General features: G+C 53.0%; 1 protein-coding gene and 1 long non-coding RNA gene across 7 annotated transcripts in view; one reads left to right on the top strand and one right to left on the bottom strand.

Moving 5' to 3' along the window:
• Positions 1-21,818, bottom strand: part of Gdpd5 (glycerophosphodiester phosphodiesterase domain containing 5) — an 80,518-nt gene that overhangs the window by 3,437 nt on the left and 55,263 nt on the right. For 3 of the 4 annotated variants that reach the window (XM_048788047.1, XM_048788046.1, XM_048788048.1), the window contains 12 exons: positions 19,442-19,535; positions 18,742-18,801; positions 12,556-12,654; positions 12,167-12,260; positions 11,653-11,798; positions 6,033-6,115; positions 4,787-4,937; positions 4,098-4,316; positions 3,416-3,573; positions 2,985-3,132; positions 1,554-1,636; positions 996-1,010 (listed from right to left, as the gene is read on the bottom strand). In XM_048788047.1, coding sequence (XP_048644004.1) covers positions 996-1,010; positions 1,554-1,636; positions 2,985-3,132; positions 3,416-3,573; positions 4,098-4,316; positions 4,787-4,937; positions 6,033-6,115; positions 11,653-11,798; positions 12,167-12,260; positions 12,556-12,654; positions 18,742-18,801; positions 19,442-19,535 — 1,350 coding nt within the window. The remainder of the gene's footprint in view (positions 1-995; positions 1,011-1,553; positions 1,637-2,984; positions 3,133-3,415; positions 3,574-4,097; positions 4,317-4,786; positions 4,938-6,032; positions 6,116-11,652; positions 11,799-12,166; positions 12,261-12,555; positions 12,655-18,741; positions 18,802-19,441; positions 19,536-21,818) is intronic. The other variant, XM_015477403.2, reaches the window with a different exon arrangement.
• On the top strand, positions 865-9,680 carry LOC107135507. 3 transcript variants are annotated; one of them, XR_007342267.1, is made up of 5 exons: positions 865-1,477; positions 3,212-3,623; positions 3,865-4,038; positions 4,383-7,338; positions 9,501-9,680. It is a non-coding gene; the product is annotated as an uncharacterized LOC107135507 (long non-coding RNA). The 3 variants fall into 3 exon arrangements; XR_007342266.1 differs by having other exon boundaries at positions 893-1,477; positions 7,270-9,680; XR_001502580.2 differs by having other exon boundaries at positions 894-1,477; positions 4,383-9,680.

Below are 21,818 nucleotides of genomic sequence, written 5' to 3'. Positions count from 1 at the left end.
CACCAGTCTCACTGTCTGCCTAGCGGATGCTAGACAAGGACTCGTTGAGTGAATGAACAGAAGAATGAGGCCCACAGGGAAATGATCTTTTCCCCTGGTTCATCCCCTAGGTCTCCTTCTCCATGATGCTGCCCCTGACCCTCCAGGGACAATGACACTGCCCTGGTTGTATCTGAAGGACCCAGCACGACACTGGGCAGTATCATGAGTGTCTACTGCCTCTGTGGACAGAGGAAGGATCAACTGGCTAAATGTCCCTCCCCCAGTCCCATAGCCAGAGGGCAGGTTCTCCTCCTAAAAAAGCTGGTCAGTAAAGGTACCTGACCCAGGAGGGCCCAAGGCAGTTGACCAAGGGATGCCTAAGACAAAGTTCTCATCTTGGAAATTAACATTAAAACCCAGCAAGAAGGTATCAGGCTACGGTCTCTGCAGCTAGGTGCATCTAGGACAGGAAGACGTTGTGGGGCTCCTCCCAGGGGAAGGGGAGAGGCGATGTCAGGGAGAGGAGTGGCAGTGGGGGTCAGAGACAGAGGAGGGAAGAAGGGATGGGAGAGACACAGAGAAAGGTAAAGAGCGTGACGGAGGGAGGAGGAAGCCCAGAGAGGCAGGAACTTGGGGTCTGCACTGGGCAGGTGGTGAAGGTCCCCAAAAGGTCTGGACTCGGGGGGATAGGGGTGCTCAGGCAGGGACCCCCTCCCTGAGGGAGACACGTTGGTGCTGAGAGACAGGGTCAGGGACCTGTCAAGGAAACACTGGTCCCCACTGGCAGAAACTGCAGTGAGAACAGAGAGCAGAGGGACACACATGGCAAGATGGGAAGAGCAGGGAGGAGGGCTGGGGGAGAGAAGGAGGGGTGCGGCTTCAGGCAAGGGGGTGTGTTGGCGAGGGTGACCCAGGCCCAGAGCTTGGTGCACGGCAGCTTTTCAGACAGAACTAGAGAAGGGACTGGCAAGTAGGGAGAAAGAGGAACAGGAGGAGGAGCACACTAGAATTACCTGATCAAGTGATAGCTGTGAGGTGCCAGAGTGCAGCAGAGGGGGGGAGGGGAGAGAGGAGGGACATGCGCCGGATCAGAGCAGGATGGGACAGAGAGAGAACATCAGTCAAGAATAAAACCCAGCCCCTTGGTTCCTGGCTGGGCTGGGCCCCCAGGTTGGCCCTAAACCCTCCCCTGGACCCCACCCCACCCACATCCCAGCTGCCGCCCTGAGGGGTAGGTGGGGAGGCTTTCCACCTGGCACAGGCAAGGCCTCGGTGCTGCTGGGAACCTGTGCCCCAGCTAACAGGGGCAGGCTAGCCGTAGAGGGGCCAAAGTCCACACAGCGAATCAGGACAGAGCTTGGCTCTGGGCTCCTAGCTGGGCGCTCATTCCAGAAGGCACCCAGCCTCTGCTGGAAGAAGGCAAGGCTGGGGGATCCCGGGGACTCCCATCTTCTCTCCTGGTCAGGCTTCCCGGTTGGCCTGCCGAGGGCTCAGGGTAGGTTCACCTGGCTGGGTGGGGGCTGGGCCTACCAAGGGGTGTGAGGGCCATGGAAGTGTCAGCGCCTACTCACTTCTGAAGCACGAAGATGCCAACGATGAGGGTGAAGGAGATCAGGTCGGCGGTGACCCACATGAGACAGTACTCGTCCGGGGGCTGTGGACAGATGGCCCGAGGCCAGCTTCCAGTCATGGCCCATCCAGACCGAGGGTCCATGGGCTGGAGGACCCCACATGACCATCAGGGAGGGTAAGGAAGACCTTGAGGGGGATGGAGGCTTATGATTTTACTTTGTAGGAGTGGGCTCTGCATACTGTGGGCCTCAGTGAGAGTGAGAGAGAGAGAGAGAGAGAGAGAGAGAGAGAGAGTGTGTGTGTGTGTGTGTGTATGCGCGTGCACATGCACACACTCAGGGTAGAAGTGATGGATGTTAAACCTGGAGGGTCCGTGGCTCAAAGCAAGAACCAAATGATAAAACAAGGGTACTGTATGTCTGAACAAATGTGCATATGAATGTAAGGGTGTGATACAACTGGCTGGTGAGCTGCGAACCTGTGGACAGGTGTGTAGCACCTGTGTGGGGTAGGAGTATGCTTCACTGCATGAAGACTGGAGGGCAGAGAGCAGGGGCTTCCCCCCAGGGAACACTGAGGGGCTAGGAAAGGCAAGGCCCTGTGTGTAGCCTCAGGCTCCTGGGTCTTGGGCATGCTGGGAGGGGTGAGCTCGTCACCCGCGCTGGTAGTGAGTGGTTTTGTGCCCACTCGGGAGGTTTTAAAGGATGAAAGGCAGGTGAGAGCTGGAGAGCAGGTATTTAGGGACCTGGAGGCTGTGATGGGTTCTAACGTGCAGGCCACGGCCCAGATCCCCATTTCCTCCTCTCCTCGAGGGCTGCTTCTTGCTTCCTTCTCTCTCCTTCATGAGTCCATCCTAACTCAGATGTAACTTGCTGACGATGCCACCCACAAGGCCATAAGGGGCCCTGTGTCTGCCTTTCATGTCCTCAGGGAGATGGCAGCAGGAGCCGCACAGGAGGGAAGCCAGGGCTCCCCAGCTACTGGGAGGCAGCACAGGGACTAGAACTCAGCCTGCGGGTGGGTGCTCAGCCCACCAGCTCAACACCATTTGATTCACTATTTTCAAGGAAGACTTTTAACATTCCTGATTCTTGTCCCATTGTTCTTTTCCCTTACTTTAAAATCAAATATAAGGAACACACTCCAAAAGAAAACTCCAAGTAGCTATTTACTTTTTGAGGGCCCCTAGGTGATGTGCTCCTCCCTGGGAGCAGGGCCCAGAGTTCCTCGAGTGCCTTAGTGCAGCCCCGGAGGCGAGGTAAATTCTCCTCTTGCCTCAAGCCTGCATCCACATCAGGGACACCTCCAGCCCTGAGACCTCCCCAGGGACAGCCCCGAGCACAGAGCTTGCTGAGTGGTAGGAGTAGGCCACAGGCAGTTCTCTACACTGACCCCAGGTGTCCTCTGCCCCCCAACAGTCTCCAACTCACCATGATCCAGAGTGGGGAAGGCACCTGGGACAGGGTGTGGGAGTTGTCAGAGGTGACAGATGGGACCCCAGCGCACCACAGCAGGGAGAAGAGCCACGGCGCATTGACAGTGTAGAGGTTCACACTCAGGTTCCAGGACGCGTAGTCCCTGGACAGGACAGAGGTTGGTTGGTTCCGGGCACTGGCTTCTCCCTGTGGGAAGCCTGTAAAGTGTGCTCCCTTCACAGCCTCATGCCACCAACTTTCCCTGGAGGAAGGAATGTCCACACCGGGACCCAGCTCCCAGTCCAACCCAGCTCTGCTTGCTGCTCACAACATCTCTGAACCACGTGTGCAGAACCCCTGTGTGCCCTGCCCTCTGTCCAGCAGTGAGAGGAGTGTCAAGACTAGGGGAGACTCAGTCCCACCCCTGGGCCAGGTGGGGCAAGCACCTGAGCTCCTGGCGGGACACCTGAGTGTAGCGCAGGTTCAGCCGCTGTATGTGGCCCCTCCGCAGACTGGCGACAGCCTCCTTGGAGCCTGAAGTTTGCTGGAAGCCGGGAGCCACCTTCTGCACGAGGGGCCTTTGCCTGTTTGGCAGCCACATGACCTACAGGCAAGAGGGCGGGCAGCCTCAGCGTTTTCTTCTGCAAACTCTGGGTAAGAAGACCTACCTCACTAGAGTATGAATAAGGTTAAAATGATGACCACTTAAGTGTGATGGTTATCAGGGGACACTTGGTCCCAGCCATGGCTGTAAGCCCTCTGGCTACAACTCTGGATTCCTGTCATGTCAAGATGGAGAACCCAAACACACATCACTCTGCCCGGGGTCACTAGTTTCAGGCATGCTGTCACAAATTGGTGTTGATTTCTCTGGTCCCTAATCATTGCACCACAGTGACCTGGGCAGCCCTTCACTGACATAACTGGAGATCCTGGACCCACTCCTGCCCACTGAACATCTGAAAGGACTTTCTGGTTCCCTTCTGCTCCCCGCGAGGACCCTGGCAAGGAGGCAAGGGGCCTAAGACCCCATTTTACAAATGTGAAACCTGAAGTCTAGAGGGAACAGGTGAGTTGAGGTTGGAGCAGGGCTGGGCCAGGGCTGGTTGGGGTGCTGCAGGGCCTCACCTGGTGCTGTGGGAAGCCAGACCGCAGCAGGGCCTCCAGTGTGACATTGAGGAAGCTGCTGCGGTAGGGGTGCTCCCGGGGCGGGTCGCGGAGGTTGAGGAGCAGCGTGGCGTTGCCCTTGGCCAGCTCCAGCAGCTCTTCCAGGCTGCAGATGGACTGGTTCTGGGCCTCCCTGAGGTCGGAGGGTGACAGGGAGCTGGCCGTCCAGAAGGGGTCAGTCTGGCAGACACAGGGACACACATGGTTCTGTCACCTGCCATTTCGGGTCTCTGCATGCTTTCCTAGCAACCAAGTGTGGAGAGCCCTGGGCTTCGGGAGTCCGCTGGTGTCCGTCAGGTGAAGTGGTGCTGCGGCCTCCCAGAGCCTCCCGCCCTTACCCTCTACCCAACTCCGCTTCCAGAGGGAATGGTTTTCCCAGAGCACCTCCACCCCAGCCCATTCTCCTCTAGCCTCTCAGACCGGACAATCGACCTCCCTCCAGAGTGTCCCAGAGTGAACCGTTCTGCTGTCAGCACCCCCATCAGCTTGTCCCAGCCAGGGAGGCAGATCCAGATCAAGCAGTGACAACCATGAGGTCTGGCTGCTGCGGAACCCGGAGAGGCCACTAACCAGCCTGGCCTCATGACCCGAGTTGATGGCCACCTGCCTCTCTCACTGTGTGGGATCCCTGTCTAGGACTGGGGTCTGACCTTCAGGAACCACTGCCCGGCGTTGAGCCTCTGCAGGACGGTCCAGTTGAGCATGGAGGCGGGCCTGTGGGCGAGCTCCGGGAATGCCTGCTCCACGTTGGTGGTGCGCCGCAGCGTGGTGTCGTGCATGAGGAAGGGCACACCGTCCAGGCTGTGGGGAGGGGGCACCGAGTCACCACCCAACCAAGTCACCTGCCATCCACAATCAGCCCCTCACACACTGCTCCCCAACCACCATGGGGTCTGGACTGGCTCTGCCCCTCTCTGGGCCTCAGGCTCCCTACCTGAATAGTGGACAGGGGGCTGGTAGGTGACCCTGAAGGGCCAATACCCTCCACTCTGTGTGCGGGTCAGGTGGGGTGAGAACTGCCAGGGAGGGAGGGTAGGAAAAGGCTGGGACCATTATCATCTGTGAAGATAGGTGCTAGGTCACTCAATAATGGAGAAACTGAGACGAAGAGAGGAAAGTATCTAGCTCAAGGTTGACTGCCAGGAAGTAGTAGAACATGTCTTGGGACCAAGTCCATTGATCATAATGAGAACAGTGCAAATGTAGGCCTCTTTTACAAATCTCACCCCATCTCCACCTTATCTCCCCGACCAGGGCTGCCAAGAGCTAACCCAGTGCACCTGTGCCCTGCCCCCACTCCTCAAGGCATGTCACCACCACATGCTAGAAACATATGATAAATAGTTTTACAATGTCCACTCTGGGAAAGGTGACCTCACATATATGGTGTCCTTGTTATGACCAGTATGACTCTATATGGCAGCCCCACCCATCTTCCCCTCTCAGAGGTGATCTCTATTATAAGATTGGGGTGGATTCCTCCTCCCCTTTATACTAATACATATTTCAATATCTATAGCTATAAAATGTACCTATCACCCTTGTGTGGTCCCTTAAAATATAACTGGCATCACAGTAATAGTATTGTCTCCCCGCCCAGCTAACTTCACTTATCTGAGCGTTTGAGCCCTCCCATGAAGCCGCGACACGGAGCTGGCTTCTCTTCAGGTGGATCTGTGCCTCCAGGTCCTTACCCTTCACTCTGCCTGACCAAGAGAGTCTGCTCTCTTCTCTCTTATACCCTGGAGTTTGGCACAAGATTCACTGGCATGGAAAGGGTGCCTCCCTGCTGCGGATGATCCCAGATGACTCCCATCTCCACAGCTTTGGGGCCAGAGGTTCCACCAGCAGAGACCCTGTGGAGGAGAGGTGCCCTCCTCCCTTCCTGACACCTACCTGACAGTGACGTCAGCCTGGAGCCCATACAGCTTCTGCTCTAGTGCCTTCCGGAAGGACATCAGTGTGTGCTCTGGGGCCAGCTGGAGAGGAAGGCATGGTGAGGGGGGGCCAGGATTCAAATGATGTCCCCCTCCCCAGCCAAAGAAAGGCCTTGTGTTGGGAGGCTGGGGCAGGTCTGGTTCTAATTTTGGCCCCTCCCTGGAGCAGCTGTGTGACTCTGGGTGCCCACTCAGCTTCTCTGAAGTTCAGTTTCATCCTCTGTTAAGTCATGTCCACCTTGCAGGTTTTTTGGGGGAGGGGCAGACATGATGGTTAGGGTGGGTGTATATAAATGTCTGACAGACAGCTAGCACCTAATAAATAGTAGCTTTGATCATGAGATTATCCTTACTGTGTCCCAGGCACTGAGCTAGACACGGAGGCAGGAAACCTTTCCCATAGTCTGGTGGCTCTTTGGCAGCCTTGGGGAAAGGCAGAATGCCATGTTCCCTCTTGGTTATACCCTGAGCTCAGTTCAGATGAAGATTTGGAGGGAGAGGAGGGGCCTGAGGTGACAGTTTCATTGCAGTGATGAAATATCATGTCCGCTTCCTCCCTGGGTCGCTCGCTATATGGATTAAAAGCCCCTAGGCAGGTTGCCTGATCCAGAGAAGGTGCTTAAATGGCAACTGTACAGCATGAGTCAGAAGATCCTAGTTCTAGCCTTGACTTTGCATTAACTAGCTTTACGACCTTGGGTGTATTTCTCCCTCCTTGGGGCTCTTTCCCCAGTGGCCCCTTGAGGAGGTGCTCTCTGCTCTCTGAGGGTCCTTAGGCTGGGAGAGTTGGGGTTCTAAGTCTCCCTCCCTGGTTCCATGTAGTCTGAGGACACTGCCATACTCCCTTTCTGCCACTGGGGGTCAGCACCAAATCAGGGATTCCTCTAAGACCTGGTGCAAGTGGTGTGGGCAGAGGGAGGGAGGGAGGAAGGAGACATGTGGAGAGGTGGCTGATCTAAGCCCACGTTATGTCCCTCTGGCCATGCTCTGCTCCAACACATTCCCCACTTCTGGAGGGCAGCCTGGCACCGGAGAGCCAGGGAATGGCAAGGAAAGGCTTTGAAGCTGACCAAGAGGGAGAAATGCCATCTCTAGTGGGGCCTCAGTTTTGCTTTGTTTTGGTTTTTGGTAGTCGAGATTGAACCTAGGGGTACCCTGCCAGCGATCTATATCTGCATCCCTTTTTATTTTTTAAGACAGGATCTCATTGAGCTTCCCAGGCTGGCCTCCTCCTGCCTCAGCCTCCTGAGTCACCGGGATTACAGGTGAGCCACCACCATGCCCAAGGGCCTCAGTTTCTTTAGCTATAAAATGGGCTCATGCTATCAACCTCATAGGTGGAATAGCACATCAGAGACCCTAGGCCAGAGCCTGGTGCACAGTAGAAATTCTGTAATATGAGTACCTTTCTTTACCTTTTGTCCAGCCTGGGGAACATGCCACCTGTTCTCCCAGTCCAGTGGGCATTGTGAGTCCCCATCCCCAGAGCAGGGTGGTGGAGGCCCCCGCCCATCTCTACTTCCACCAGTGACCATGCAAGAGGTGTAGACTCCCTTGCACACGGGCTGTGCCTGAGAAGGTGGACAGGAAGTAGCCTAGAAAGGGCTGTGAAGACCCTGAGGAGAGGGCAGAAAGAGTCTGGGAGGGGAAAGTTTCTTTTCTGCACTGTTAAGTTCTCCCTAGGTTAGGTGCTGGCCTCCTAGAACAAGGCATGGAAACCTGGTCCTCCCTTGCCAGGGCTCCAGGATGACCTCCCCAAGTATGCAGGGCTTCTGGGATAATTTTTTTTTTCTTTTTGTGGTGCTGGAGGTTGAACTTAGGGCCCTTTGGATGCTAGTCAAACATTCAGCACACCACTGAACTTCATCTCAGCCAATTTATGTTTTATTTTGAGACAAGTTCTTGCTAGATTGTCTAAGCTGGCCTGCAACTTGCAATCCTCCTGCCTCAGCCTCCTCAGTAGCTGAGATTACAGGTGTATGCTACCACACTCATCCCTGCAGTGAATTCATAATCCCTCTCTCAGAGCTCCTACCTGCCTCAGGCAAGTCCAAGTGGGGCTCTGTCAGGACGGTGCATGCGGGTGGGGTGGAAAGTTGTTTCACTTAGTGAACAGGAAATTGTGCTTGAGAGTCCCAGCTTTGGATCTAGTCACACCAAATAGGAAAGTCCACCTAGGAACAGCACATCTGGGACACACAGACACAACCTCTCAGGCAGGAGGTGCACTCAGCTTACGACAGTCAGAACCCACGGATAATCAGTTACCTGAGGACCCATGGACAGATCCACATGCATTTGCAGGGACACAAAGGGGACCTTGGCTGGGCCTTCTCAAACACCACTAAAAGTTGGTTTTGTAGAGATAAAGAGCAGAATAGTGGTTATTAGGGGCTGGGGTTTAATAGTGGTTATTATAGGCTGGAGGGGAGAGGTTTACAGGTACAAGGTTAAAGTCAGATAGGAGAAGCTAGTTGTGGAGTTCCACAGCATATAGTGTGATTATAGTTAATGAGAATTTGCTGTGCGTTTCAGGTCAGAAGAGAGGATTTCTATTGTTCCCAACACAATGAAATGCTAAATATTTGAGGTGATAGATATGCTAATTACCCTGATTTGATCACTATGCATTGTATACATGTATGAAAATGAAACACTGTGTCTCATAAATATGCATAATTCTTGTATATTAATTAAAAATAATTAGTTGATTGGTTATAAAATAAACACTACAAGGATGAAATCAGCCAGATGTACAATGTGGAAAATTCTACAGGATAAATGAATTTCTTCAACAAATAAGTGGCATAAGGGAAAAAGGGATGGCTACTATTATAGACTAAAAGGTACTCAGGGGTCAGTGTGGACATCATTTAGGTCCTGATTTTTTTGGTGGTGGGGGATTGAATTAAGTGGTACTACATCACTGAGAAATATTCCTGTTTTTATTTTATTTTTTAAATTTTGAGACAGGATCTCTCTAAATTGCTCAGGGTGACCTTGAACTTGTGAACTTTCTGCCTCAGCCTCCCAATTATGGACATGTACCGCTGTGTCTGGTAGTCCTGAATTTTATTTAATTGATTGATTGATTGATTTTGGGTACTAGAGATTGAATCCAGGGATATTTAACATTGAGCCATGTTCCCAGACTTTTTTATTTTTTATTTTGAGACAGGGCCTTGCTAAGTTGCTTCAGGACTCATTTAGTTGAGGGGCTGGGCTTGAACCTGCTATCCTTCTGCCTCAGTTTCCAGAGCCTCTGGGATTACAGGTGTGCACCACCATGGCCAGCCTCAACTTTAATAACTGAACTATAGATACTTTTTGAGACAACAATAGAAAATTGATTTGATATTAGATATGAAGGAATTATTGCTCATTTGGTTGGATATAATAACAGCACTGTGGTTATATTTTTTTAAAGTTCTTATGGATCAGAGATACATCCTGAAATAAGAAGTAACATGATGTCTAGGATTTGCTTTACTACACCAGAACAAAAAAGTATGGGGACCAATGAAGCAAGAGTGGCAAAATGTCGCTAACTATTGAAGGTCGTATTGGATTCATAATGTGGTTCTTCATTACATGATACTTTATATTGCTTTTTCCATGTCTGTGTGTTTGGAAATTTTTCTGCTAAAGAAAACAATTACCAAAGACGGTGGAATGAGATGGACATCATTCCCCTAGGTACACGCATGACTACACATATGGTGTGACACTAATCGTTTACAATCAGAGAAATGTAAATTTGTGCTGCAATTGTGTGCAATGAATCAAAATGCATCCTGCTGTCATAGATACCTAATTAAGATAAATAAACTAATTTTGAAAAAAAAAAAAAAAGAAAAGAACTACCAGGCATGGTGGTGCATGCCTATAATCCCTGCTACTCAAGCAGTCGAGGCTGGAGACTCACAAGTTTGAGGCCAGCCTTAGCAAACTGCCTCAAAAAAAAAAAAAAGGGGGGGGGGTGTAGCTTTGTGGTATTCAATATCAGAAAAAAAGGAAAAAAAATGAAAACAGCCCTTTCTGGGTCATCCCCTCTTTGCCCCTCCTGCTTTAGCACACTGTTCCTTTCCTCTGGCCTCCAGAGCAAGTGAGACAGGTCACCCACCCCTACGAGGGCCTGTCTGCCTGGCAAGGGAGTGCTTCTGACCTCTCCTCACAAGACCCAGCAACATGGGCATCCCTAACTCAGGCTCCAAGGGGGTGAATGACCTGGCCTCCCCTACCCCCAAGAAAACAAGCAGAATGTGGCTTGATGGGAGAGTACCACGGTCCAACTCAGGGACACAGTCCTCTGTGATTTTTTTTTAATTAATTTTTAAATTTTATTTTTTAATTATTGGTGATTGAACCAGGGGTGCTTTAATACTCTCTCCAGCCCATTTTTATTTTGAGACAGGGTTTCGCTAAAATTTTCAGGCTGGCCTTGAACATGTGCCTCTTGCCTCAGCCTCTCAAGTAGCAGGAATTGCAGATGTGGGTCATTGCTCCCAGCTGAGTATTATCTAGAAAATAATACCTATCTCATACAGTAGGAGAGGACTTTCAGGGGAATTCAGAGCTCCATCAAACCCAGGGCCTCGGGCATACTAGGCACTGACTCATATCCCCAGCCCATATACACATGCTTTTAAAACAATGACTTGTGGAGGCCCCTTTAACTCTCCTGAAATCCAATGGCACAGTGGAATGGCTTGGTGGGAGAGTACCAGGGTCTCAACAGACACCAGCTCTCAGGAAGTCCCCAAACGCCCCCTGCGGGTGGGGGCTGGTATTGCCTCAGTTGAGAAGGTTCAAGTCTTCCAGGGGGTGAGGAGACCTTGGTCCAAAGGGGGCTTCTTACTTTCTTCTTACTTTCAGCCTCCCAAGTAGCCTGTCTGGGCACTACATCTAACAGCTGCCCTCTGACCCGGCAGGCACGCTCACTATCCCCATGGCACAGGATGGGGGAGCAGGAACAGAGAAGATGGAAAACCCCAGGCTCCCACAGCTGGCCAGGGCTGGGCCTGGCTTCCTGCCCAGACAGCATGGCTCTGGAACTCTCAACCTCAGTACTCCTGCAGAGGTGTGGGGCACCTTAGTGGCAAAATAGGGTTCGACTTTGATTTCATCCTCTCTTTCCAATTCAGTCTGCTCCAACAGCCTTCCCTTCCATGGTGGGCTCTGAGCTGCCCCTCAGCTTTGCTGCCCCACAGCCTGGTGGGATCTCCTGCTGCCTGGTTGCAGTCCCAGGCCCCTCACCCAGCAGCTTTCTTCTGGGCCTTTCTAACTGAAAATTGGCAGTGCTGTGTCTGGGCCTGAAACCTCCTGTATCTCTGCAGGACCCTCAGAATAAAAGTGAAATCTTTTTAGTAAGATGCCTTCAGGGCTCTTCAGGATCTGGGCCCACATCGGCTCTCCTGGCCTTTGCCACAGCCTTCCCCACACACCTCCCCCAAAGAGCTAAGCTTGTCCCTATTATTAGACTGCATATATCATATCCATTTCCCAACAGATTCCTCCTCTGGAATGGCAGCGGCACCCACCCCTCTCCCAGTCTCTTAGGACCCTAAGATGGCACTCACCATTGGGGCCCCGCGGTGGCCGATGAGGGCAGGCTTGGGGCCCAGGTCCTTTTTCTCCATGATGCAGGGAGAGGAGATGGTAAGAGGGGCCAGGTAGAGGGCAAAGACCACAGCGAAGAAGGTACAGAGAATGGTCACCTGGGAAGCTGCAGACACAGGCCATGAGCACCTCATGGTTGGGAGCACCTTCTCCCAACAGGGAACCCTCGGTAGCCAGGGGCAGATGTAGGAGCCCAGCATTCTGAGAGGTAGAGCCCATTCCTGCTGGGAAGTCACATACACACATGAGCTCGCACTCGTGTGCATGCACGTGCACTTGGAGGAAAGATATAATTGAAGGCTGACAGAGCCACACTTTTTGGTGGAGTCTGTAGGCCTCTCTGAACCAGGACCGCCCCCCCCCCCTGCCCTTTGATCACAAGGGCCCCTGCTCAGCTCAGGCTATACAGGTGGAGTCCAGTGGGGGAAGCCTAACCTGGCCTAGGTGTCACGCCAGTGGGGAGGCAGTACTCACAGGACCGCTCTGCGCGGGAGAACTGTCCAGCCACGATCCAGGAGAGTGCAGTGATGGCAGCCAGGGCCCCCATGTGCAGAAATGGTGCTGTGCCCTGTGTTTGTGAAGAGGAGGAGGGCCCTGGGACTCCCAGACATGCCCAAGCCCTCAAGTTGCCAGCAAGCTGATAGCCCACGTTTAACCCACAAAGTCAGTACCCTGTCTCTGTTTGCCTGATAAGGATACTGGGAATCCAGAGACCCTGGCTTACAGTATCCTCCCCACCTCTGACCTGCTGTGTGACCCAAATCAAATTTGCACCAACTTCGGGCCATGCTATGGAGAAACAGGAGACAAAAAGGCACTGCCTGTTGCAAGGGTCCTGGTGGAGCACCTTCTCAAACACTTACCTGCAGGGAGATCAGCAGCACTTCCCATTCGTCCTCCCACAGCTGGGCTACGGCTGACATGGCTACCACAGTGGAGGCCAGGATGACTACCAGCCCAATCTGAAAGGAGGAAGCATCAGACACAGTGTCAGAGCAGATGGTGGGCTCCAGGGTGTCTGAGAGGAAGAGTGGAGAGAGAACCTAGGGACCCTTGGGAAGAGATGGAGAAAGCAGGGGAGCTGGAGGAAGCAAGATAGAAGGGAAGGAAAGAGATGGCATGGGCTGAGGGGCAGTTGGGGAAGGCAGAGAGAGGGGACAGCCAGGAAGGGATAGGCAGACCCTGCAAGGAAGGGACAGTCAGAAAGAGGGAGGGTGGAGAGAAGGAAACTGGAAACACTCGACCAGCAGGGCCTCCCTGCTGGCCACCCGGCCTCCCAGCCCTCCCAGCAAGCTCAGAGGGACGGTGGCATCCAGGGCAGACGGGATGAGGAAATTGCCTGCTCCAGGCCACAGGGACAGGGCCTGGTGTGCAGCCTAGCCCCACGCACAGGACTAGGCTCACAGTGGCACTTCTGGCAGGGCAAGCACCGGCTCCTTCACCAAGGCCCACCAACCCCAGGGTCCCAGCTCTGGCAGCTTCTAATGTGTGAGGGGTCTGCCCTCCAGGGAGCTTCTCCAGAAAGTGAGGAGCATGGCTCTGATAGAGGACAAGGACAACTTCAGGGACAGAGATCTTTGAGGATGGATAGCATCTGGAACCCCCAAACTAAGTGCCACGAAGCTCAGGTTTCCTGCTTGTCAGCCCCCAGCGATACCCTCCATTGAGCCCTCGACTTTGCTGCCCATCCAGCCCCCTGTGCGCAAGGCCTGTTTCGTAGCCCAGTCACACCTCCACTGTGGCCTCCCGCTGCCCGGTGCTCGGAAGCTGGCCGGGACCACGGTATGCTGCTCTCTGGCTTGTCAGACTCGTGGCCCACACGCGGCCTGGCCTCTCTGTCTCCCTCAAGCCCTTTTCTCCCTCGGCAACGAACGTCCTCTCGCCTTTCTCCTCCTGCCAGGCCCTTTGTCCTGACAGCAGCGCCCTGAGAACCTCCAGCAGCTGAGCAAGGGCTGCGTGGGCTTTCTAGACCTGAGGCAGGGACAGCGGCCTCTTGTTTTGCTCCCTGCCAGGCAGGGAAGGTGAATTCTTGCCCGGGATTAACTTTTCCTTTGGAAACTTGTCATTTCAGCCCATTGGCCTGGAAAAAGAGGTCTTCTCCTAAGAAACAGTAACAAGTCAAACAGGTAAAGGCCTTTATGGGTTGTGACATGCCTCTTCTGGGACAACGGAAGAAGGTGTGCCTGGGTCTGCCTGCAGCGGGACTCAGGGTGTCCTCCACTGTATTCTGACACCCCGGGTGAGGCCTTGTCATTTCCTACCCCGGGAGTGGGCTCTGCTCGCTTGATCTCACAGCTTCAGAGGTGGATCCAGATACAAACCCCTCTGCCTGTGCTCATTCTCGGAGTTCAGGCTGCTGTGGGGAGGGCTGGGAGTTGAGGGGGCATTGGGGAGCTCCTAACCATCCTGAGAAGCCTCTACCTCCACACCCAGGCTGTCCACTCCAGGCACACATCTGCCCCCTTGTGGCCTTGGGAGAGAGCTGGCATCCCAGAAGGGTCGTTTCTGAGAGCATCTCATTACAAATAGTAACTGTTGGTGGAAATATAGGCAATAAAACTGACTCCTCATAATCCTAATACAATTAAAAATTCGACCACCTCTGGGTTTTACAGATGCTGCAGCAGCAGCTACAAGCTCAGCAGCTCTGCTGAATATTCAGCATGGAACTCCCTCTCTCTGATGTGTCCTTAAGCCATGGTAATAGCACCCACTCACAACAATGTGAGCCCTGGGCCTTAAGGCTGGCTAGGAAGGATGACTCCCCCGCCGGTGGCCTGGAGGCAGACTGAGAGAGTGGTCTTGGATTTCTGTCCTGCTGGGGCTGCGGTCTGTGATGGCGATGAGGGTGGAGGCTGAGGCAGTGCGCTCATTCATTCCAGAGGGTTGCCTGGGTGCTGGGACCCAGCCCTGCAGAGGGGCAATGGGTTGACCTCTTGGGGGTGCCTGGCCTCTGGGTTCTAGGATCCCAATGGCAGACAGTTGGCTCCAGGTGAGAGCCACACCCAAGTCCCACTCCTGGGTCAAATCCTGGTTATTCTGCTCTTCATAAATCTTGCCTAAGCTGAGATGTGGGGACAGTGAGTGCCTACCTGGGAGAGTTTGGGGAAGATAAATGAGGAAATGCCAGCATCGAGAGGAAATGCTTCCTGGATGTTAGTAGGATCATTTTAAGTGACAGCAACTGAACAGGAGGATTGTGAGGAAGGAATGAAACTCTGTGTGGAGAGTGCCTGATGCATGCAGTAAGTGCCTAATTTTATGTGCCAATGGTTAGTGCTGTTATGATGAACACAGTGCCTAGCGTATAGGAGGTTCTCAATGAATGTTCCTTTCTTAAGCCACAGCTGGAGGGATAGAGGCAGGACACCAGGCAGAACTGTGGAGCCTGGGTTAGATATTGGAGAAAATCCTGAATTCACTGGCAATGTGGATGGTGTGGACAGAGTGGTCAGCAAGCTGACGCCCTGATCGAGTCTGGGATGTGGGCAGACACACCAGCCCAGCTGCTCTGGGGCTTTACGGTTCCCAGTGTTCCTCTCTAGCCTCAAGTTGGGTCACTGACAGAACCCTCCTCTGCAGGCTGTGGCTGAATCCCCTGTGGCAGGAGGAGGAGACGGGCTGGGGAAGGAGGAGCTGCCTTTGGCACCCCACAGAGGTGGCATCCCAAGGAAAGGGCCTTGTGTTTACTGCCAAGTCCCCAAGAACACTTCAACCTTCTCCACACCTTCGGGGCTCCTGGGAGGGAGTTCTGGGAGACAGGAACTCTGGGCAGACTTGGGAGGAGGAGGAAGGTCCCCAGGGGATCCTTGATTCTCTCACAACACCAGGTGTTGAATAGATGGCTCCCTCCCCAACCAGTCCCTGAGCACCTCTGTCCTTCCTTCCTCAGGATCCAGGGGAAACCCAGATTCAAAATATAGGTCATGATTAAAACATAGCAGGGCTGGGGATGTAGTCCAGTGGTAGATGCCTAGCATGCACAAAGCCCTGGCTCCATCCCCAGTATTACAAAAACAAAAACAAAACAATACCATAAAACTCAAGTCTTCAAAGCAACATGATAGTAAGTAAAAAGTTCAGAAATAGATCAGAATGTATTAAAATATATGGTTTATGATCAAAGTGGATTAGAGGGGAAAGGCAGGCTTGCTCAGAGAAGACAGCTGGGAACACGGGAAAACCATCTAAAAAGAACTAACTAAGATCACACCATGCCCCGAAATAACTTCCAAAAAGATAAAAAAAAATTTAAATGTTAAAAAAAGTGAAAACATAATTACCAAGTGATACCACAGAGAAATTTTATATAATCTCGGAATGAGAAAGATCTAAGTCTGACACAAAACCCAGGAGCCATAAAAAGAGATGACAGATCTAAGTACTTAGGAAAAAAAAAACCCAAAAAACAAAAAACCCTGTGGCACAAATACAATGAACAAAGTCTAAAGATAAATGATAAACTAAGAAAAATCATCTGCAGCCAAAGGGCTAATCACCCAAATCTATAAAGAGCTCCTGCAAATTAATAAGTAAAAAGCAAATTCCATAGCAAAAAGGGCAAAACACCAAGAGACAGCAGATAGAGAAGACACACGTGACTCAAGCTTGTGAAAAGTGCTGACTCTAACTCATCCCAAGGGAATGCAAACTATAGTTAGGTTTCATTTTTCGCCGATCAGATCGGCAAAGGTCAAGAAATCAGCTCACATCTGTGGGTTAGGGGTGTTTTTGTGGGCCTGGCCATACATTGTCAAGAGAGTATGAATTAATGGCACTTGGCAACTAGGCCACTTGGCAAGATCAAGATTATGAAAGTAGACATTCTTTACCCAGAAATTCCTCTCCTGGGTCATTGCCACACTGCCTGGGTTGTGGACTGAAAGTAGCTGGGATAGCGACTAGGGCCATCAACAGGGGCCTGGCATGGATACCTAGGGAACTTGGGAATGCCCAGAGCAGGGAGCAGGAGAAAGTGATGGCCCCAAAGGTCTACTCTTAATGTCCCTAACAGGAGTGCCAAGCATGTTGTCAAGGGGCAGGACAGAGGGTGTTGTGTTTAAAGAGAAAGAAAAACAAAATGTACATGTATATTTGTGCTTAAAATATCTCTGGAAATAAAGAAATTTTCGTTGTGTACTTTTTTGTGTCATGAGTTTTGAACCACATCAATGTATTATGTGGTCAAAAATAAATTAAAACAAAAACAAAAGACAGCTTTCTTAGAATACAATGACAGAATCGTGAAAAAATAGAACACATATGGAAAACTTCCAGCACCTGCTCAAAAGCCCTGAGACCCCCTCCCCCCGCCCGGGGTGAGGCAGTCTCTGGAAAGCCCCTCCTCACCCCAAGATCCCACAGAGAGGGTGGAGGGGCAGAAGGGAGAGGAGGGCACGCCTGGTCCCCAGGGTGGGCACCCGTGCAGAGATAGCATTGATGTGCTACCTCCGGCTGGCTCAGTGGCTCTATAGGCCTCTCCACCAGGATCAAGCCGATGTGACCTGTCCTGCTGAGAGGCAGGCTTGGCCCCAGGAGGTGACCACAGCGTGTGCCAGCCCCACCCAGGGTACCAGCTGGTGCAATTCTTTCAAGTGTTAATTTTGCAGCCAGGAGAAGAAAGTGCCTCACAGAGGGGGCTGCGGAAGCTCAGAGGAGAGCTCCGGATAGAGTCACCAGCCTCGGAAAGGTGGGACGGGACCAGGGGCTGCTCACTGCTCTAAACCCCTGCAAGACCAGCTATGCTACAGGTGTAGCTGCTGGCTCCAGACCCTGTCATTAACCAACCTTGACCCCCACCCCTTCCCACACTACTCACAGGCCCGAGCTCTCAGCTCTCTTCCTCTTCCTGGCCTCCCTTCTAGCTGGAAGTGAGCCCTTTCACCTGGAGTCACTCTGGACCCATCTCATGGGCTCATGGCTGTTTCTGAACACTTTTGCTCCTTCCTAAGTGGTGTGCCCACTCTGAACCAGGTTCTGGGAAGAGATGACCTAGCCTTCCCTCCATGGCCCAGGGGCTGTCTGGATCAGGTTTGCCCCACACCTGGGCACCTACTCAGGCAGAGTGGACATCAGAAACCCAGGGAATTGCACCAAGCATTCACGTGTGATGTGCAGGCTAAGGTTCTAGGTGGTGTGAAGCCTGCCTGCTCTGGGTCCAGCCCTGAGTGGGGTGCTGGGGTGGGGAGATGGTCAATGCCAGTTCCAGTCTGCAAGGAGCACTAGACCTGCAGGGAGCACCAAGGAGTGGGTTGGGGTGGGCAAGCCAGATGGAAATTGACAACACGGATGTTCCGAAATGTAGCAGGGGAGATCACAGGGACTGGGGAGCCCTAGGACAGAAGTCTGGGTGTGTAGGGACCAGTAACAAGAAAGGAGTCCAGAGACAGCAAGCAAGGGGGTAAAAAAGGAGAAAAGGCAGGTGGGAGGGCTGGAGGGTCATAGATGTCTCACACAGCAGGAGCTGAGGGTGACCGGCCCAGGTCAGGAGCAGGGAGGCCAGGAGCAGGGAGGCTTTGGCTGGGTGGGTGGGAAAGTAGGGGAGTTGAGGTCATCCTGGGATCCCTGGGAGTGATGAAAATGACTTCGCCTGACCAGGGTTTTATAAAGAACTCACTGAAGAACGAAGAGGAGGTGAGACTTGAGACAGAGTCAGTGGGTGGGCTGGGCGGCCATAGGAGCTCTGACACCGACCGCCCTCCCCCACTGATGTCCTGGATCAACCCGAGGCAAGAGGGCTGGAATCCTGGACCTTCCACTTACTCACTGGGAGACATTGGGCAAGTGACTTAACCTCTCTGTACCTCATTTCTTCCAACTGGGACATGGAATGATGTCAGAGCAACCTCCTAGGCTCCCTGCACTGGCTGCAGGCAGAATAAGGGCCCGGCTCTGAGAATCCCGCCTGACCCGCAGCAAGGGCTCCGTGTGAGCCAGTGGAGCGGCTGCAGCTGTGATCCAGGGCAGGGATGGGGGACCCAGGCTTTTTGTCCGCTGCCCTGGCCTCCAGCCTCCCCTCCCCGCTCCTGGCCCAGCAGAGGCAGGCTTACCTTGTGCAGCCAGTGCAGGTTCATCTGCTGCCCCACGGCAATGTGACATAGTGCCAGCACCTGAGGAGAGGCCCGCAGGGTGGCAGTTAGGCTGGTGCCTGACCTGGCCTGACCCAGGACAGGGTCAGCAAACCCTTCCTACAGGCGATAGGAATGCCCAGCCCAGCCCTGTCCAAGCCTGGCCTCCTTCCAGATAGATTATTCTAGGACTCCAGGCCCCTCCTCTTGGATTTTTCCCTGAAGCAGCCACTGGGCCCTGCTGCACTTGGACTGCCCAACTTAATTCATCAAATATTTTGGGAGTCCCAGGCCCTAGGATTCTGAGACAGATTTGAGTCCTGGCCCTAAGAACTCCCAGACCAGAATGGGGTCCACATGAATCTCTATCACTGGGATACTGGGAGCAGGAACCTAATGTGGAGTTCTTGGAAGAGGAAGTCTGCAGTGGACAGCAGGGTGGCTGTCACTGGGCTGGGGCAGGGGTGCGGACAGGACAGACATTCCAGGATGGGCAGCTGAAAGAGACTGGCAAAACAGATGACCTTTCTCCTTGGGGGACCCAGGTCTCAGAAGTGCAGCCACCTGAGAGACCCTGGGCAAAGCCAGCTTCCCCCTTTAAACTAAGGCAGGCCTAGCACCAACCAAGTGTCCCTGCCTACTAGAAGCAGGGGGACCAGCCCTCTGAGACAGCCCTGTGTACCAGGAGGCCTGCGATGTATGTGAAGGCAGCAGCTGTGGTCACGAGGATGGGCACAGACCAGTCACTCCAGTAGCCCATGCGGTTGTAGAGGTACCTGCCGGGAGGAGAAGGGGCAGGGGTCAGACCTCCACAGGGTCACTGCCTGCCCTAGGAACCAAAATGATCTCGGGTCTTCCACAGCCGCAGCTAGGTGGCCCACAGGCTGGTCCAGCGGCCAGGCCCTGCTCGCCCTGTAGTGGCACTGAGCATTTCCCTCATCATTAGAACATGACTCATGCTCTTCAGCTTCTTGGTCTCCCAGTGTCCACCAAGGGGGACCAAGACACATAAAGAACAATTTCCTGCAATCCTACTGTCCAGAAATAACTGTCACCAAGACTGCAGGATTTTCTTCTTGTGGGTTCCCCACACCTATATATTTGAACAGCGAAGCTGGGCCCTGGGCACACAGGAGCACCCACAGCAGGAGGCTTTGGGCACCGTGGACATGCTGGCTCCAGTTCCCACTCTGCCTCTGAAGCGCTAATGGGACCTTGAAGTGACAGGCTTCTCTGCCATTGGTTGTAACATTCACCCCCACTCCGGTGTTCAAATGTGAAAATATGGGGTCTCAGAGATGATAAAATGTAATCCTTGACTTATCTGAGCCTCGATCTGCAGGACAGATAAGAGCAGCGTGTCCTTCTGAGGGTTCTGAGAGGAGGAAAAGAGGCGAAGCACATGGTGAGCATTCAACAGACTCTTCTCAGCACAGTGTTTACTGCTGTCTGCAAAAGTGCTGAGGAAATGTGATTTTTAAAAACAGCCATGTGGTCCTCTATTGAATCCATGTGCCATATATAGCCAACTTCCTAGAATGGCACTTCATCGTTTCCACTGATTCACTATTACAAATTAACACAAAAATGAAAAAAATTGTGCATATCTTTTTGTATTTCTGGCTATGCCCTTAGGACAGATCCCCACCAGAAGAATTATAAGGTTCAGGGAATGAGCTTTTTAAGGGTCTCCGCAGCTTAGCTGCTCTCCAGGAGGACCCAGGGGAAGACTTACTATCTGGAAGATCATGAGCACAGTCATTTTGCTGCTCAGTTGGGGAAACTGAGGCAGGAATTCCCCTGTAACTGCTCCTGGAAGATATTCTGGTCCTAAGTGTCTCAAATTCAACCGCTTTGGGGCTCCCTAGGACACCACAGTTCAGATGGCCCTCTCTGTCCCACTTGGTGAGCTCGGACCTCCTTGGGTCTTGCTCACAATCTCTTACTACACAAACTACCCCACAAGCTCATAAGACCATGAGGACTGAGTCAGGATCTCCTGAACCTTGGTACCCAGCCTCCAAGACCCTGAGGTGACAGGCAAAGAGCTGCAGCTCCCAGGCACTCCACAGTCCCATGCGGGCCTTTCCTTGCAGTCTCCCACCAAGATAGGCAGGTATCCTCGGCTGAGTCTCCCAGGAACAGGGAGCTCTCTCTGTGAAGAGTGGATGGCTCCGTGGACAATATGATAGTTAAGCCCAAGTCCTGTGCCAGATCCACCTGCATCTCACATATGACCTTGCAAGGGCCCTTTAATCTCTCTGGGTCTGTCTCCTCAGACTGTCCTCAAATATGTGTTTTTGTCATTGACAGGTCATATGACCATGAATGTGGCCCCTCCTTCTTTGGGCCTCAGTCTCCCCATCTGTGCTTGGTACACCCTCTGATCTCCTAGTTCAGAGGAGAACTATCCAGGGTCTGCCACTGAGGCCCGGGAGGAAATGTTCACAATAGTACTCATGCTTTGGATACCTGAGCAGACGAATAATTGATTTATGGAATTTAATAAAGACCAGAGGCCACCTCTGGGACCCAGCTAGGGCTCTGGCTCATCTTTCTGGGCTGCTGTGGAGAAGGAGTGAGACCGCAGCAGGTCCTTTATTGTGCTCATTAATAACAGGGGCACAGGATGGGGCTGTGCAGAGGAAAGGGGACAGCCAGATTCCACGGTCCATGAACGGAGTCTCAGATCCCCACAGAATCCCAGAAGCATGGCCCATCAAAAGCCGACTCCGAGGAACCCCACAGCCCCCACCACAACACCCTCCAGCTGGAGACCTGGTCTCCTGGGAGGCAGCCTCCCACACGCACCATCCCATTTTACCTCTGATCAACCCAGTGCCTTCCAGGGGAGGACTGGGGGCGAGAAGAGACAGTACCCCTTCTGCACCCAGGTACCTGCCTCAGACAGCCCTGCCTTTGGACCCGAGGTGCCCATGAAGGAGACTTAGCTGTCCCCAGACCACAGCCATGGCCAGCCATGCCCAGGCATGGTTGGCTCGGAGAGTTAGGAGGTCTGGGGTTGGGGCTCCTCCTCTGCTGAGGCCTTGGTCTCTCTG

This window comes from Marmota marmota, unplaced genomic scaffold, assembly GCF_001458135.2.
Source record: "Marmota marmota marmota unplaced genomic scaffold, marMar, whole genome shotgun sequence".
NCBI lineage: Eukaryota > Metazoa > Chordata > Mammalia > Rodentia > Sciuridae > Marmota > Marmota marmota.
The sequence above is the reverse complement of the archived record's forward strand: the minus strand, read 5'-3'. Positions and strand labels throughout refer to the sequence as shown.